We start from the raw sequence: 17,192 nt of genomic DNA, 5'->3' as shown, positions 1-17,192 counted from the left end.
CCGGGGGATTATACACGACTACGACGAGGATATTTTCGTTACCTAGTCGAAATTCAACCGCCAGGCACTCAGTTTTGTCTTCTGACGCGACCGACAAATGGCCCAGCTAGCACCAACTCGTATATCAATGTACGAAAACTATCGTAAATATCTCCTAAGAAACTCGAAATCGTAACTAAAGCTGGATAAAGTGGGATCAAGTTGATTTTCTGTCGTATATAATGATAATGACTGACATGCATTCGATTTTCAGCACAAAATCGTAGAGTAGTACGGAGCGACTCGCGCTTAATCGGATATTATCTTATATAAATACTTATACAGTCGTAACGCTCAAAATTATTCGTAATCACGTATATCGCCTCCAAAATAGTACGGATATGCCAATTTTGCGCATGAAAGACGATTTATTTAGCATGTATATCTGTACGTAATGCTGATTTTTCCCTTTTTTAAACACATGAAAATGCTAGCTGGGGGGTACTGAAAACCGTGGTGCAAGGTAGGTGTTGCTTGTAATAAATTACAATCCCACCACCACGACGATAAACGCGGTCGTTTCGAACAACGTTAAATCCAGGGATGGCGATGCTACGATCGCTGTTTCTCGCCGAAAGTCAGGATTCAGAAAAACTGGCAACCGAGACCTTGGAATCACGTAGGAGATCCTTGATTTCGTCCAACTTTGCACACTTTCTGGCACATAAACTCTGGGCGTTTCCATGACATACGTTCAACTTGCCATGAAGGAGCGCGGCGTTCAATACCGCGGTTAGTTGTGGTCCGAGCGGTCAGACGGCGAATGAAGTAATTCCAGACATGTTCGGATTCGACGACCGAGCATGACTTCCACTGGTGACTTACCGTCTAAAGCAGAAAGAATAGGAAAGGATTAGTTCGGTAGGTGCTCAGTAAGGTGTTGAGTGCTTCACGTATTGTGCCACTTCCCTCCTGGATTTTTTAAATGCTCGATGGATCCCCAAACTTCCCAAACGTAAGCTGCGGCCCATTTTCGCTGACCAGCGTTGCTGGGTTGCCAAACCGAGCGAATACGTTTGTCAGGATTTCGATTGTTGCTTCGCTTGTCGTACTACGAGTTTCGAAGAATTCGGACCATTTTTAATAAAAATTCACGATGACAAGGTAGTATTCTCCAAAGATGGATCCTGCACAGTCTATGTGGACGTGTTCCCATGGCCCGCTAGCTTTTGGCCACGGAACCGGAGCACACTTCGGTGCCGCAATGTTAGAATGATTTGATGTAGTCGACGATTTCGTTGTTCAAGGAAGGCCGGTAGACCCAGTGGACCTGGCAATTACTTTCATCCGTTGGATGTCAGGGTGATCATGGTGAAACTGCTGCAGGCAGCGCCGACGATGCATCGAAGGAATGATCAGACGCTCGTCGAATAGGATGCAGCTTTGGACAGTGGTGAGGCTTGGAGAGCCTTGGTCATGACGTACGCAGAAACGTTTCAGCTCAGGATCAGAAATTTACTTCGATGCTGGCCAACCATCGTCCAGATAACGGCACGCTTTCTTGGTGACGGAATCGGATTGAGTAGCTTTTTGTACGGTCCTGAAACTCAAAGGAAGGGTATTAATGGTATCAGAGGTAACCGGTGCATGGTCGGTCTGCAGATGGAATTGCCGGCCAAACAGCATTCGGTGGAACTTTCTCACCGCGAATATGATCTGTTGACCAACGGAATTCGGTGTCAGCCTTGAGCAGCTCATCCAACGGGTACCGAAGAGTTCTCATCCTAGGAACGAATTTCCCGTAGTAGTTAACCGCCCCGAGGGAAGAGTGAATACCGGAAATATCGGTGGGAAGCACTTGGAAGCGGTGCACTTCTCAGGTCGAATGGTAAAGCAACATTCTTGTATCCACTCCAGCACCGCACGAAGGTTAGTCCAATGCTCTTGAACGTCTTTTCCGCCAACAACCACATTAACAAGAAAACCAGAAGTTCCCGGGTGACCAGCCAGCATGGCTCCTGGCGGTAGGCGGTTTTAACGGTACAATCCTCGATGGGTATTGATGGCAAGAAGGTCACGGCTATCTGCGTCGATTTCCACCTGGAGGAAGGCGTCAGACACTGTAAAATTACTTTGGTTAATTTAGTTCGAAAACAGACACTGAGGAAGCCTGCAAGTCGTAGGCGTCGTATCTGTCGAGAATAAAATATACATAGTAGAACTAAATTGGATACGTTTTCTTCTTTTTATTTAATTTTAGATGTGAATACAGAATTCAGCACCATTTGTTCGTTGACTTCAAAGCCGCATCTGACACCATCGACCGGAAAGAGCTATAGAAAACAATAGACGAGAACAGCATCCCCAGGAGGCTCAACAAAGTGATTCAATGTACGATGGATGGTACACAGTGCTGTGTTCGGATGCGATGGGCAGCGCATGTTACAAGAATGCCAGATCCGGTAAGGACAAGAGGAGCGCAGCCACTGCAAGCCACTTAAGTAAGTTCAATGACCTTCCCCTTATCTAATTTTCACTCTTTCCCTTTCACGTCTTGTCCCGTTCTGGGAATACTGTAAAGCACCTATGTTTCATTTCTTTCTTCCACTATTTTCTTCGTGTATTTGAAAGATTATCGTTATAAACAATTATTTTTGTTTGCTAATCAAACGATAATAAATAAATAAACACTATTCGAAACCTTCATTCAAAGGAATGTTTTAACATTTATTTAAAGCATTGTAGTACATATACTTGAATTAGGTGCACGCACGGTTTCACTACCAATTATGTGCATGTGCGTATGTGAGTATGGTTTTTGTAGGACATACTCAATCATAAATGCAGTATTATAGTGATAATATGAATCATATCCAGTATTCTCAGGAGTTGGTGATTACGATAGATGTCTAGTCCAATATTTAAAACTCGTCATTTTCGAACGGATGGTAAGGATGACCAGCAGCACTGAAATACATTTTGATAAGATATTAATCGTTGAGTATGAATTGCTAATTACTATTGCTAAGGGAAAACAGTTGAACCGAACGATTATAATTAATTAGATTGGGAGTGTCTAAGAGCTACTAAAATCAGGCAATTAATTACACACGGGAAGATAAGCGAGCATGGATTCAAGTAACAAATCAGTCAGTGGAACAAGAATCAATATTCACGTGCTTCGAGGCGGCTGCCGTTTTGCTCTTCTATACGGTCTTAGAAATCTTCATGAAACGGGTAGTGTGGACTTGTATCAGCGCTACGACGACACAGAATTTGATTAGATAGGCATGACTCTTAGGAAACTAATCTTTTGGTTTGAAAAAAAAAAACTCATTTAGAAGAAAACTCACCTCGAAATAGGCACCAGACGTCCGTTGCAGTCGAACGACGTTATCAGTTTTATATCATCTTCGGTTAGCTCAAAATCAAACACTTCAAAGTTGGATTGAATGCGAGATTTGTTGACCGATTTCGGAATAACGACATGGCCTCGCTGAATCTGGTAGCGAATCAGAATCTGGGCCGAAGTTTTGCCGTATTTCTTAGCGATGGTCACGATCTTAGGATCCTCCATCAATTGGGGATCGTCGGGCTTAGCCCAGGGACGGTTCGGTGATCCCAGCGGGCTGTACGCCGTGATTACGATACCTCGGCTAGTACAGAAAGGCGATAGCTTGGTTTGCGCTAGGTAGGGATGGCATTCGATCTGATTTACGACCGGCTTGATCTTGGCAATGGCAAGAATGCGCTCCACCTGTTTAGAGTTGCAGTTCGAAATGCCAATACTCTTCGCCAAGCCCAGCTCGACTAGTTTTTCCATCGCTTTGTACGTATCTACAAAGTCAACATCGGAATAGGCCGTTTTCCCGTTTTCATCAGTAGGGAACAGCTGGTCGCCTTCCTTGTATCCCATCGGCCAATGGATCAGGTACAGATCTACGTAGCTCAAACCGAGATTTTTCAGCGTCGTTCGGCAGGCTCCCTCGACCAGCTCCGGTCGGTGGAACGTGTTCCACAGTTTACTAGTGATAAACAGATCCTCACTGGAAAATCAATAGGAATGAAGTTAAAATAAACATTAAAATGTGGAAAACTCGAACCGCTTGACAACGCCTTCCTTGATCTTAGCGTTGACACCCTCGCCTACTTCGTGCTCGTTCTGGTAAACATGGGCGCCATCAATGTGACGATAACCGATGTCGATTGCATCCTTGACTGCTTGTGCTACTTCTCCCGGTGGAGACTGGAACAGACATATATCAGGATGAGGCTTATCGTTCGTAACCGTAAGAGACCCGGTGACAGGTTGATAGCAATTTCTTTATCGTGACCCACTTCATGGCATTTCATAATGTAGGCTTGGCCGCAAATACTATCGTGTTACTGCAATCATTCTAACGATGGTTAAGGGAAAATCATCCAACCAGATTGTAAGTAAAGAGATATTACTGTACTAGTTTCGTTGTTATCAATAATAGTAAGATTGAAAATGCAGAGTTTTCTATGTTGATGTTATTCTATTTTATTTTTTGCAGATAAAATGTAAGTAGAGGTTAAGTTGCTCTGGTCCGGAATTCATTTCTTTTTTGGCCTTGATTAAAACATTTTCTTTGTTCGTTATTCTCGCTGGAAATAATCAGTTTGACGACATGAATTCAATTAGCATAACAAACGAATGTAGTTTGATCACAGACCCGATATATTTAATTCATCTAATGTCAGCTGCAAACGAAATGGCTTATTCCCCTAATCGTCCAACTAGCTGTTGCAATAGAATACAGCTAGCACAGCTGGCACTGCACCAACACAATACAAACCGGCAGTGAACGATTGTTATCAATAATGCAAACTGACATGTTGTAAAACATTGCCAATGAAATTGCACCGTCACGGGCTCGAGTAAAATCGGCCGGCGGCCGAAAGCCCTACAAGCAAGCAAGCAAGCAAATAAGCCTTCCAAACAAGGGAATATAATTATGTAATTTATTCCGACAGACAAGTAAACACAAGATTATTCCAGAAATGATACGAAATTGCTATCACTACCTATCACGTCAGAACCGGGATGTTTTTTACTGGCCAGGCAGACACTGTGTGATGGATTTCTCCACCCTTCTACTTACGCCCCACGTTCCGAGACCGAGAATCGGTATCGATTGGCCATTGTTTAGCTTTACGAGCGGTACTTTGGATGCCATCTTCTTCGACCGGGGAAAGCTTCAGTACTGGAGAACAGGAAACAACTAACGACGACGCGATTCGCACACGACTGACCGATGGCTAGTAGCCGGTTGATACTATTTATAAGTAACACGTTGAAAAAACTCTACTACACACTCTACGTAGTATGCTAGGCAGGCAGCGGCTAGTGTTTGTAAACTGAATCCGTGTTTTTCCTATACGCGCTTACTGATGAATGCGTATAAGCTTCTACCAGCAACTGTGTTCGTGGATTGTATTGAGCGTCCACACAGCAGGCGATGTAAACTATCTCATTCCTATAGGAACGTACGTGGCTTCCTAGCGTTGTTTGGTATTCAACCCTAGATTCAAGCAACCATTCAAAACGAAACCGGCATCTAGCAGGTAGGAATATAAGCATAGAGGATGACAACCGGCCGGCAAGCGTAAGATTAAAACACATACTCTTGAAGCTTGTAGGATGATTCAATATGGCACGTCAATCGATGAATTAAAAACTTTCGAAGCAGACCAGTGGTAAGCTATTGTCACTCCAAAATTAGCTATTTTCAATGGTCCTTTGGTCCATTGATCTAAATTCAAAGTTGAAATTTGACTATATAAATTAGACATTACTTCACATCGAGCCGGAAATTGGATTTAAAATTGGACTTAAATTTAGAGTAATTTGAACTAAAAATTGTACTTAGAATTAGACATGAAATCGGGTTCGATCGCTGTCGGAAAAATGCAACGAGCGAGCAAGCAAACGTATGTAAGCACCGGTTATATAAGACTAACCTGGATATTCGAAAATTTTCTTCTAATCCCAGTAATTACGCAAATTAAGATCAAAAATACACCTTTTTCATAAATTTAATACAAATGGTAATGATACCACATAAGCAAGCTGTTGTTTGGAGCCTATATACTACTGTCTTTTGGACTGCAGGAATCGAATCTATACAAAAAAGATTTGTCAGGTACGCCTTCGGGATCTGCCCTGGACGGATCCCATCGAATTTCCTCCATACGAGCACAGATGTAAGTTACTGAACATGGACACATTAGAAAAGAGAAGGGACCGTATATTTTGGAAAGTTTTTATGTGGATCAATTCTCGGGTAATTTTCCAAATAGACCTATGTGACAATGAGAGGTTCTCTTCACGCTACCTATCTTCCGCTTTATACGGTGATACTAATGCATTGAAAAGAAAATTTTCAAAACATTTAGCTAGCTAGTGACTCCGGCAATCAATTCATGCAAAGCTGATGGATTAAAATGCATTAGTATCGCTGTAAAAAGCGGGAGACAGGAGATACGAAGAGAATCTCTCATTGTCATAGGTCTATTTGAAAAATTACCCGAGAATTGATTCCCCTTTGATCAATATGACTGCGCCCTCGAAAGTTCTTCGCACAACTGACTTCCTCAGAATTCCGTTTCATCGGATATTAAGATTACCATTACGTAGATTTTATTTTGTTAGCTAGTTATTATTACTTTACATCATGGAGACCTTGTTGTCAGATGAAGCAAAGAAGAAATAAATAAATAAATAAATAAATAAGTTCGTTATTTCATATCGAAAAATACTATGCAAATGCGAGACTTACGGTGGCTCAAAACTCACGTGACAAACTTAAATTTATTATACTTGAAAATAAAAATCAGCCACGATGAAGCGAGTATTGGCTCGAAAACCGTTTGTTAGGAATATAGTCCTTCAGTCGATAAACATTTCCTCTTAGCGACGCTAATATGAAGAGATATAGCGCCCTACACGCTTGGAATTAGATAAGACTTATATTGGAAATTATATTTGAAATTACACTTCAAATTGAACTTAAAATTGTACTTGAAATTGAACTTGATATTGGAATGGAATTAGACTTAAAATTAAAATCGAACTTGACACCTCGCTTAACACTGAACATTAAGTTAGATTTGGACTCATTTGAACATGAAGTTTTACTTGCAACCGAACATGGACACGAAATTAGACACAAGGTTTTACTTGAAATTATAATCAACATTTTTCGTCCTATTCTCTCAAACGTTTCGTTTTCAACAGGAAACGAAGAAAAACGGAACAATCAAATAAGAAACACGAGGCAGAAAAAAGGAAAACGAGAAAACAGGCAGAAAAAGATAAGGAAAACAGGAGCAAAACCAAGAAAGCGGTACCGAAATGGAGAAAAGATGGAACAAACACCATTTTTTCTCCATTTCTGTACCGTTTTCTTGAGTTTTGCTCCTGTTTTCCTTCCCTTTTTTTGCTTGTTTTCTCGTTGTCCTTTTTTCTGTCTCGTGTTTGATTATTCCGTTTTTCTTCGTTTCCTGCCATATTTTTTTCCTCATACATTTCACTAGTTTGTGTTATTTTCCTTTCCGTTTTCCGTTTTTTCTTTTCTCTTTGTCCCCTCTTTTCGTTTCCAGTTAACGTGGTTTTCTTACCCATTTTAGCTTCTTTTCTTCTAGCTTTTCATCTTTGTCTATTATGTTTTTTCTCGTTTTCCATTTTTTCAGTTTGGCTCTCTTTCTTCCCTTTCCACTCTGATTTTCCTTTTTACTTTCCCGTTTTTCGTCTTTTTCTCTTCCGTTTTACTCTTTTTTCAGTCCGCTTTTCCTTTTTCTCTTTCTTTTTCTGTCCCATTTTCCCGTTTTTTGTCCCATCTTTCCTCGATAATATCCCGCTTGACTTCTGTTTCCCGCTTTCCTCGTTTCTTCTGTCGGTGTTCTTCTTCTCCCGCTCTTCTTCCTTTTCCTATTGGTTTTTCTTGTTTTCTATTCACTTAGGCCATTACAAATATTTTATAAAGTTTTTGTCCTTCCGGTGTTCAAAAATCTACGAAAAAAGACAAAAACGAAGGAAAATTTTTTTGGACGATTTTCGGAAATTCCATTGTTCGAATTTCCATTTCTGTTTCGTGCTAGAAGCGTTAACTCAACTTGTACACTCATTTTTCGAGTTTTTCAGACTGTAGAGCCCACAGATAATTGATTTTATAAAAAATAATTTGACTCATATCCTACAAATTATTTTTCTGTCCCCCGATTTTTCAAGCCAATTTCCAAGAGAGGCCTTACTTGTCTCGTTTTTCTTCTTTTTGTCCCTCTTTCTCTGTTTTTTTCTCTTCGTTTCCTGTTCCGTTTTTCGTCTTTTTCCTCGATTTCAGACTCGTTTTTTTGTCATCTTTTGTTCTGTTTCTATTTTTTCTTTTTTTCAGACCTGATTTTCGTCCTCTTTTTCGCTTTAGAAAAGGGGTTAACTTTTCTACACTCAAGTCTTTTTTTACACGGTTCGTTTTTTTCGATTACTCAAGAACAGTGTAACTTAGATACCATTTACAAAATACGTGACGAATGTCAGGCTTCTCCCAAATGCATTGAGAAATAAATGAATGGTCTCTAAGTTGTCCCGTTTTTAATATTCGAAAAATAAACCGTGTCAAAAAAGTACTTGAGTGTAATCCGTTTGTCAGTTTCTTCTGTTCCATTCTATGTCCTGCCTTTCTTTACCGTTTAATCCGTTTTACCTTCCGTCTTAATTCATTTCTCTCCATTTTTTCTTTTTCTGTCCAGTTTTTACACTTTTTTTTATTATCGTTTCTCTATCTATTTAACTGTTTCGTTTCCTATCCCGTTTCATAACTTATTTTGTCCCGTTTTTATCCTGCGCACCTAAAAAGTAACAATACATACTCATGTCATGTTCTTTATGTCTTGATACTATGAAAGCACACTAAAAATCCGGTATTAGCCATTACCATAATTAAATGCATGATCGGACCTTCTTGTGCTGTCCAAGTGGCACAGGAATATTGTTATCATTTTGATTGGCTCATTTTAAATATTTTTTTCTCTATAACGTGAAGGGCGAATCGATTCAGGTTTTCTGTATACTGAACATCACACTTTAGACTAATATTGAAAGTTGTGTTTTCATATAGAAACCACTTCCCCACTCCCTGACAGTTCCATGAGGTTGACTTTTGAAAAAAAAAAATAAGAAGACATGATTCCGTAGGTTTGGTCGCCGAGACGCAGAATTAGGAATGGTCACTGTAATTGTTAATGAATTTCTAGACTAGAACAAGATCCAAACAAAGCTTCTGGGGGTGGCGAAAACTTTATCTTGGAGGGGCGAAAACTGCTGCCTGAACATGTATCATAAATTTTACATTTAAAACGACTTTTTCAAATCTTTAGTCCTGAAAACATAGCAAAAAAGTTCCTGTTTATTGTATGCTAGAAATTGCTTATCGATATGGAACTATACAATGGCAATAAATCTCGGTTTTCTATTTTCTGGCGAACACTGGGTCCGTTACTCTACTTACCTATTTTTAAAATACTTTTGCAAATTTTGTACTCCATTTCCTCATGGAGAAATTGGAAATTTTGTGTGGTCAAATTCTAAATGGAACAGACTTGATTGCGGTGAATACTATTCACTTCAACAATCACCAGAAATAGAGGAGTCAAATTTGCGACTTCTGAGCGACCTGGGAAATTGGCGATGAGTAGCCCAAGACTGAGTTTAATGGAAAACGATAGCTTACAACAGCACGAGCCATTTCGACTTATGTAGCATAGAATGGTGCACCTGACCTTTCAGAACAATGTTGTGGCCTAGAAAATTCAAATTAAAATTGCACCTGAAATTGGAATCGAATTAGACCTAAAATTAGGTCTAAAATCGAACATGCAATTGAATTTGAAATTAAACAAGGACACAAAATTTTATTTTTTCCTGTTTTCACTTTTTTCTCATTTTCAGTTTTCGTATTTTTCTCAATTTTTTTAATTTTATTTTCCTCTTGTTTCCGTCTTTGTCTGTTTCGTTTTCCTCTCTTTACTATGTTTTTGGTTTCCTTTTTGCTTTTCCTCTACGGTTTTACATTTTTATCTCCCGATTTTCGTGTTCTCCCTTCCATTTTACCTTTTTCTTTAATTTAGTTTTTTTCATATTTTTACTTGCTTCTTTTTTTATTCGTTGTCCCATATTTCTTTTGGTTCACTTCTTTTTCTCGTTTTTCTTGTTTGCTACACCAGCTTTCTTCGTTCTCCCGTGTTATCCTTCTTTCCTCGTTTGGTTTCTTTTGTTTTCTGTTTGATATTCCCATTCCTGTCTCGTTTTCTCACTCTCTCTTTGTCTTTCTTGTTTCGTTTTCTCGTCTTCCTCCTATTATGGCCTACTTTAGCTCTTTTTCAGTCAAGTTCTAATTTTCTCTTCTGTTTTATCCCTCTCCATTTTATTTACTTTTTCTGTCCCGTGTTCCCTCTTTTCCTGCTCTTGTTTCTCCATTCTCCAGAAAAAGAAAAAATGGACGAAAGAAAATTTTTGCCTCTGTTACTCTCTTTTTTCTTTCCTGTTCCCTACTTTTCATCTTTTTTACTCTGTTTGTGTCCTATTCTGTTCTTCTTTCGCGTTTCTTTTTTTACGCCAGTTTTTATTTTTTTCTCTCTTACGTTTTTCATCTTTTCCTAAACCGTTTCTCTACCCGAGCAGGAGCGAAAAGCAAAATAACTATACTATGCCGAGCAGGAGCGAAAAGCAAAATTATATAGAAACAATATCCAATTGTGTTATAATGGTATATTTTGTTACTGAATAGATATGGAGATACATTGATAACACATTTTGTTATTGATTAGATATGTGGTTGTAAGATGAATTTAATAACTGATTTTGTTATCATATCTTATTTTGGCCTTAAAATGACATTTGATATATTTCAAACAATTTTTTTTATTAATTAAAGTAGTTTAGATTATAACTATTTTATAAAATGATTTTTTAATATTTCATATACTACTGCATTTGTTATTCAATACCTTAATAATACTAAAATATGTTATTCTAAACTCTGAATACAGTCCTGTTATTGCTTTGTTATTCAAATAACACAAGTAATAATTCTTTTGGCCTTAAAGGAGTAAAATTTTGATACTATTTTTTGTTATTTTACCAACTATGTCAGCCAAAACAAGACCAAATTTTGATATGGGTTATTCGATTCTCAATAACACATTTTGTTATTATTTTGCTCTTCGCTCCTGCTCGGGTAGTTTTTATCACATTTTTCATTGTGCTTTTTTCCGTTCTTTCTCCGTCTGTCTCATTTTGCCTTTTTTGTTTCTTTTTCTGGAGAGCAGCAGCAGATGGAGTACCTATAGACCTGCAAGAAAGTGTGGACCTCCCGTACCAAACGCTTCCCATATAGATAATGATTTATTTATAGTCGCTGGGAGTATATTTGCTAATAAATGGTAAGTAGTCCGGATTCTCGGAGATGAACTAATGGCATGTAGACCAAAAGCCAGGCAGCAATTGGCCAGAGATATTTTATTGCACGCTCTGAAAGTAGATTAGTCTACCAAAATTAAATAATGTAACACTTGAAAATATTGCCGCGTGGTTCAATTGTTGCCAAAAAACTACAGCTGTAAGGTTAAAAACTGCAAACCACACGACCCCGCACCTCCTAACTTGGCTACTTAATTATACAAATTGAAGTAGGTTTATTTTTCATTCCCGTCGTAGTAGCTGGGTTACTAAGCACCAACTCGTATATCAATGTACGTAAACTATCGTAAATATCCCCTAATAAACTCGAAATCGTAACTAAAGCTGGATAAAGTGGGATCAAGTTGATTTTCTGTCGTATATAATGATAATGATTGACATACATACGATTTTCAGCACAAAATCGTAGAGTAGTACGGAGCGACTCGCGCTTAATCGGATATTATCGTATATAAATACTTATATAGTCGTAACGCTCCAAATTATTCGTAATCACGTATATCACCTCCAAATGAAATACGATTCATTTAGCATGTATATCTGTACGTAATGCTGGTTTTTACCTTGTTTATACATATGAAAATGCTAGCTGGGAAGAAAAGCCACTCTAATTTTCATCATTTCTTGGAAGGATATAATGAATACTCCTAAAGTTCTTGTGTTGATTTGAATCAAACACACTTACCTTCCGATCCGTGCGCTTTAAATTCACTAAAAAGCGATTATTAAAGCATTTTATTGAAATTACGCAACTGACTTTATTTCTTAAATTCTTCGTACCGTCGGATCCAGTCGGAAGTCGGATTTCAACGACCATCGTTCGAACTAAAAATCACAACGTTTACGAAATTAGCGGGCATGTATTTGTGTAGGACGGCATGACCAATATTATTCTGTAAACATTTCTGCAGGTCATGCAAGCTTCCTGGCTGCAGAATAACAACAATGCCTTGCGTGAGTTATTTTCATTTTTTTTTTGAATGACGGAAATTGAAACAATTAGCCGACATTTTCTTCTTCGTCGCACGAAAAAACATAGGAAATTTGGCAGCTAATAATTGTTTAATGAAAAAAAAAAATGCATTTAAATAGATTTCAGCTTACTTTGATTGATCGCGTTAGATAGTCAACAAACTTAAATATTGGGGAATAACTAATTTTGAGTTGTGTGTCATAAAAACACTGATATTTTTAATAATTTGTGTTGGATAGGACGGGAATAGGCAATTACGACGAAGCAGCAACATACCCTACATATTACCAGATATCATCAACGTAGAGGCGCTAAGTTGAGGCTTGGGATGGGTATAGCTTTCTTTTTGAGACTAAACAGAGAGTATAGAGTATAAAATGGGAAACTACTGTTTTCTGTCGTCTTAAAGCTTCAACGACATTAGGCGAGTTGGCAAATTGATTGTAAACTCACTCAGTGGATCATTATATCTACTAGCTAACTAGCTTAGCGAGTAGACTTGATGGCATTGACGGGGTGTTCAATCATGCTAGCATGCAAGCAAGCTGCAATTGTATGCAAGATGAAAGCACAAAAGCCCTCTTGTAGCAAGCTTCGGCACTACCGGCTGTCGTTGATTCAAAACAATGTTGCAAAATTAAGATTAATCTGATCATTAAAAATATTTAATCACATATTTTCATTTTCTAGCGTGCTGAAGCCAGAAAACTAAAACTTTCAAACATTTTCGTAATGGAAGTACGGGAACCACCTTGCAGATTTCGGTAATGAGCTTGATTTGGTCCTTCTTAGGAGGCACTAAAATGGTTAGCTTTCTGACTGTAAAAGTGATAAATACAGCATCAGTTCGATTTTTATGACAGAAAACAGAAGAGCTTCAAACTGATGATGTCATTTCATTTCAGTCTATGAATTTCTGCTATTCTATTTCTTTTGTAAAAGCATTTCTAAAGTGAAATGATCGATTTCGTAATGTGGTGGAAACAGTTTAAATCCTTAGTAAAACATAATAAGGTAACCTTAAAATAATATGCGACTAAGGACAGTTTCGATGAGAAACTACTGTTAAGAAAGCGGCAAAAAAAAAAAATTTTTCAGACATTCTGCATTGAGCTTAACAGCTAAGCATAATAAGAATAAAAAACAGAGCAATGGTGTCTTCAGAAAAATTTTCCTTCACAAAATGTTCGACATTTTTTGTGAAAAAAATTGAAAGTTCCAAAAACAAAATTGAGGTAAGTAGGAACATCCTACCGGTCAGCTACACCGGAAAAATGTTTTCATAATTTCATAATTCAAATTTCTTCCATGCAGTTTCCCGAAATAAATTAAATTTCCACTTGAATTTCCATTTTGGACCACTGTGCAATTGGTGCCGGAGAAGTTTTGCACGCACCGTCAACTAGAAGATTAGTATTCTGAGTAGGTACGTCTTTGTGGCGAGAAGTTCTTACTTTCTACAAAGTGAAACAATCAACTACTTAACACGTGTCGTCTGTTAGAGTCCGCCGCACGCCATGCAATCCAGCTCCATAGCATGCAATTGAATGAGCTCCGCAAATCTTTACAGCTGTTTGCACTTGCAAAGCCCTCGCCTTTAGTAGGCTGAACTAGCGGACGACTCGAATTTGCCGCAAACCAGTTTGCCGGTACACTAAAGATACAAAAATTACTAAATCCGCCCCATTGCTGAGACGCGGAGGGCCGACATTAGTCGCGATCGCGAGACTCAACCGTTAGGAAGTGCGCGCAATTCTGTGCTTAATCGAGTCCGAGTCCTAGTTGAGCTAAGCCGAACCGAGAGAGAGAGGGAGGAAAAACAGAAACACGATGGATCACGGAAACCCTGCTGCTGCTGCTGGTGGTGTTGTTGGAAAACCGTCCGAGCCCGAATTCGGAGCGCGGGAAAACTATCGAGTGGTGAAAAACATTGCCGTACTGGGCTTTGCATTTATGATTCACTTTACGGCTTTCCACGGCACTTCGAACCTGCAGAGTTCGGTACACAGTGACGGCTCGCTGGGGGCCTATACGCTGGCCGCAATCTATGGCTCCCTCATACTGTCAAACATCTTTCTGCCGGTGATGGTGATCAGGTTGGTGGTATTTTTGGTGACTAATAAGTTGCGATCGATTGGTTTGGGGGATTTTTTGATTATGTTCATTTGCTAATAAACTGGTTTAGGGAGAATGTTGCGTAAAATTCAAGGCTTTCGACATGTGACCGTAAAATGATTGATCCAATAATCGTAGGTGGCTTGGATGCAAGTGGACTATCGTGATATCGTTTGTGACTTACATGCCGTACCTCGCGGCGCAGTTCTTCCCCCGATTCTACACGCTTATTCCGGCCGGTTTGGCCGTTGGATTCGGCGGAGGTCCACTGTGGTGTGCTAAATGTACTTATCTGTCGGTGATTGCCGAGGCCTACAGCATTATTAAGCAGCGAAAAGTGCAAGCGGACTACTTGATTGTCAAGTTCTTCGGGTTATTTTTTGTGTTCTACCAACTTGCTCAGGTTTTGGGTAATTCGATCTCGTTCTGGGGTAAGAAACCTTAGGTTGGCGCTAATTGAATTTGATTGTTCAAGTGGACGTTTCCTTATTTGCAGTTCTATCGTACGACGACGAGATAGCGCCGTCCAATGGCACCGTCCACAAGATTAACATTTCGGAAACTTGCGGTGCCAACTACGTTGCCCCGGTGGACCGCCAACTGAGCATACCGGAGGATGATCCGTTGAGCATTCACCGACCGGACACGGTTAAATTGAACATTTTGACGGGGATTTTTCTGGCTTGTATGACCGTGGCCAGCCTATCGGTGGCGATTGGCGTCGATTCGTTGAAGCGCTACAACACAACCCGTGCCGGTTCGGGTGCAGGAGTTTCGGGCATTCGAATGCTGGTCATCACGGCCAAACAGCTGACCAACAAGTATCAACTTTTGCTTTTGCCAATCACGATGTTCATCGGTGTCGAACAAGCTTTCATTGCAGTGGACTTCACTGCGGTAATATCCGTTCACATTTGCATCATTCATCTTGAGCTCGCCCCATTCGTCATTTCCATAAATCGTGACTGGATCCGATCCAGACACACCTCAAATATGCCCTTTTTTTGTTGGTTTCTAACGTATTAATTACACCCCCGACCAGTCGTTTGTAGCGTGCGGTCTGGGGATCAGCTCTATCGGATTTGCCATGATCAGTTTCGGATCGGCAAACGTGTTTGCTGCCGCTATCACACCGTACATCACCAAAACGATTGGACGTTTTCCCATGATCGCAGTGACGGCCGTTTTTCACCTTGCGCTGATTGTGTTTATGTTGCTGTGGAAACCGACCGATCAGTACTGGGCTTACTCGGCCATCGTCGCCTGCTGGGGACTGGCGGATGGCATTTGGCTTATACAAATTAATGGTAGGCAAGAAAAAAATGCAATTAATTTCAACATTCTGATTTTACAACGATTCGTCCCGGTAGCTTTGAGCGGTATTCTGTTCCCGGGCAACGAGGAGGCTGCGTTCAGCAATTTCCGTCTGTGGGAGGCAACCGGTTCGGTGATAATGTACGCAACCAGTCCCGTTCTGTCGACCTTCACGAAACTGGTTTGCATCATGTGTATTATGCTGGTCGGAACCGTCGGGTGAGTGAATGAGATTAAACCGTTTCAATTTGCGTCCGCGTGCGCTGCGCTCCGCTGATGCGAAAGGTGTCACTCGCTGTCGATTGCTTAGGCCTAGGCCTATTATAATGATCAGCAAGTGTGTTCATTAACGAGGCGTGATAAGTGGAATAATAATTACTAGACGGTTGCGGTATTATTTACTTTTTGACTTGCAGGTACACTTGCATCGAGCTAATGGAATATCGCATCAAAAAGGAAATAGCCGGGAAGCGGTTTGAAATGATCGAACGTACCGATTAGTTTCCGTCAAGTGCCGCCTGTCAACAGCTGTATTACAAGTACCTGCAATGTACAACAGTCTATTCTGGATATCATCTTATAGGAATATCGGAACGAGTAGTAAATTTATTAATGATTATTGGATGTGAATAGAAAACCTACAATGTTGATCAGAGTTTTTAATTATTCAGGAAATAGAATATGCAGTTCTTAGAAAAACATTCAAACAAGTATTTTTAGACTGTTAAGTTAGTTGTTACTACCATGGTTGTGTAAGTCTGCAAACAGCAGGAAATTTCCAGGAATGTTTTAATGGATGATCCAGAACAGCTGAATCACTGATAGCTGTTCTCTTTCATCAACAACTTTCTTCGGTTGCAATGAAACTTGGCAAAGTGAATCATACTTGAGTTCTATAACCCTCCTCTACTGATTTTGATTTTAATGGCTATAATTAGTTAGTAGAATCACATGATACTTGTATGAAACATTTTGCAACGTAATCGCTCTCATTACAAAAGCAAAACCGGTGAGTTCATTTTGCTAGTTTAAAATAGATGCATTCTCAAGCAACAATTTGAGTTTTATTACAAACTTCTGGACTTGAAATTAGACCAAAAGCTTGTATCTAGAAATTGGAATTGAAATTAAATTAGACGTGAAATTAGATTTAAAATTGGACACAAAGCTGAATTAAATTAGACGTCCAATTTTTAGACTTCTCCAAATATACTATACCTCAAATAAGTCATGAAATTGGACTTGATATTAAACCTGAAATTAGGTCCGAAAATAGATTTGAAATCGGAGTTGTTAACGAAATTGACATGA

General features: G+C 39.4%; 2 protein-coding genes across 4 annotated transcripts; one reads left to right on the top strand and one right to left on the bottom strand.

Moving 5' to 3' along the window:
* Positions 1-2,686: 2,686 nt before the first annotated feature.
* Positions 2,687-5,251, bottom strand: LOC128738491 (aldo-keto reductase family 1 member B1-like). Of its 3 annotated transcripts, none has more exons than XR_008412119.1 (5): positions 5,106-5,251; positions 4,083-4,225; positions 3,333-4,025; positions 3,092-3,238; positions 2,687-2,946 (listed from the first exon to the last, which is right to left on the bottom strand). XR_008412119.1 is itself a non-coding variant. In XM_053833679.1 (5 exons), the coding sequence occupies exons 1-4, from the start codon at positions 5,178-5,180 to the stop codon at positions 3,196-3,198; spliced, it is 954 nt and encodes a 317-aa protein (XP_053689654.1). In that variant the 5' UTR covers positions 5,181-5,251; the 3' UTR covers positions 2,687-2,946; positions 3,156-3,195. The 3 variants fall into 3 exon arrangements, 2 of the variants coding, with proteins under 2 accessions (XP_053689654.1, XP_053689653.1); XM_053833679.1 differs by having other exon boundaries at positions 3,156-3,238; XM_053833678.1 differs by lacking the exon at positions 3,092-3,238.
* Positions 5,252-13,955: 8,704 nt separating this feature from the next.
* Positions 13,956-16,887, top strand: LOC128735097 (UNC93-like protein). The gene is made up of 6 exons (XM_053829585.1): positions 13,956-14,548; positions 14,706-14,998; positions 15,064-15,464; positions 15,610-15,874; positions 15,938-16,100; positions 16,298-16,887. Exons 1-6 carry the CDS (start codon positions 14,283-14,285, stop codon positions 16,380-16,382), a joined length of 1,473 nt encoding a protein of 490 aa, XP_053685560.1. The 5' UTR covers positions 13,956-14,282; the 3' UTR covers positions 16,383-16,887.
* The last annotated feature ends 305 nt before the right edge of the window (positions 16,888-17,192 follow it).

Source organism: Sabethes cyaneus, chromosome 2 (genome assembly GCF_943734655.1).
Source record: "Sabethes cyaneus chromosome 2, idSabCyanKW18_F2, whole genome shotgun sequence".
NCBI lineage: Eukaryota > Metazoa > Arthropoda > Insecta > Diptera > Culicidae > Sabethes > Sabethes cyaneus.
This window is presented reverse-complemented; position numbering and strand designations above follow the sequence as displayed.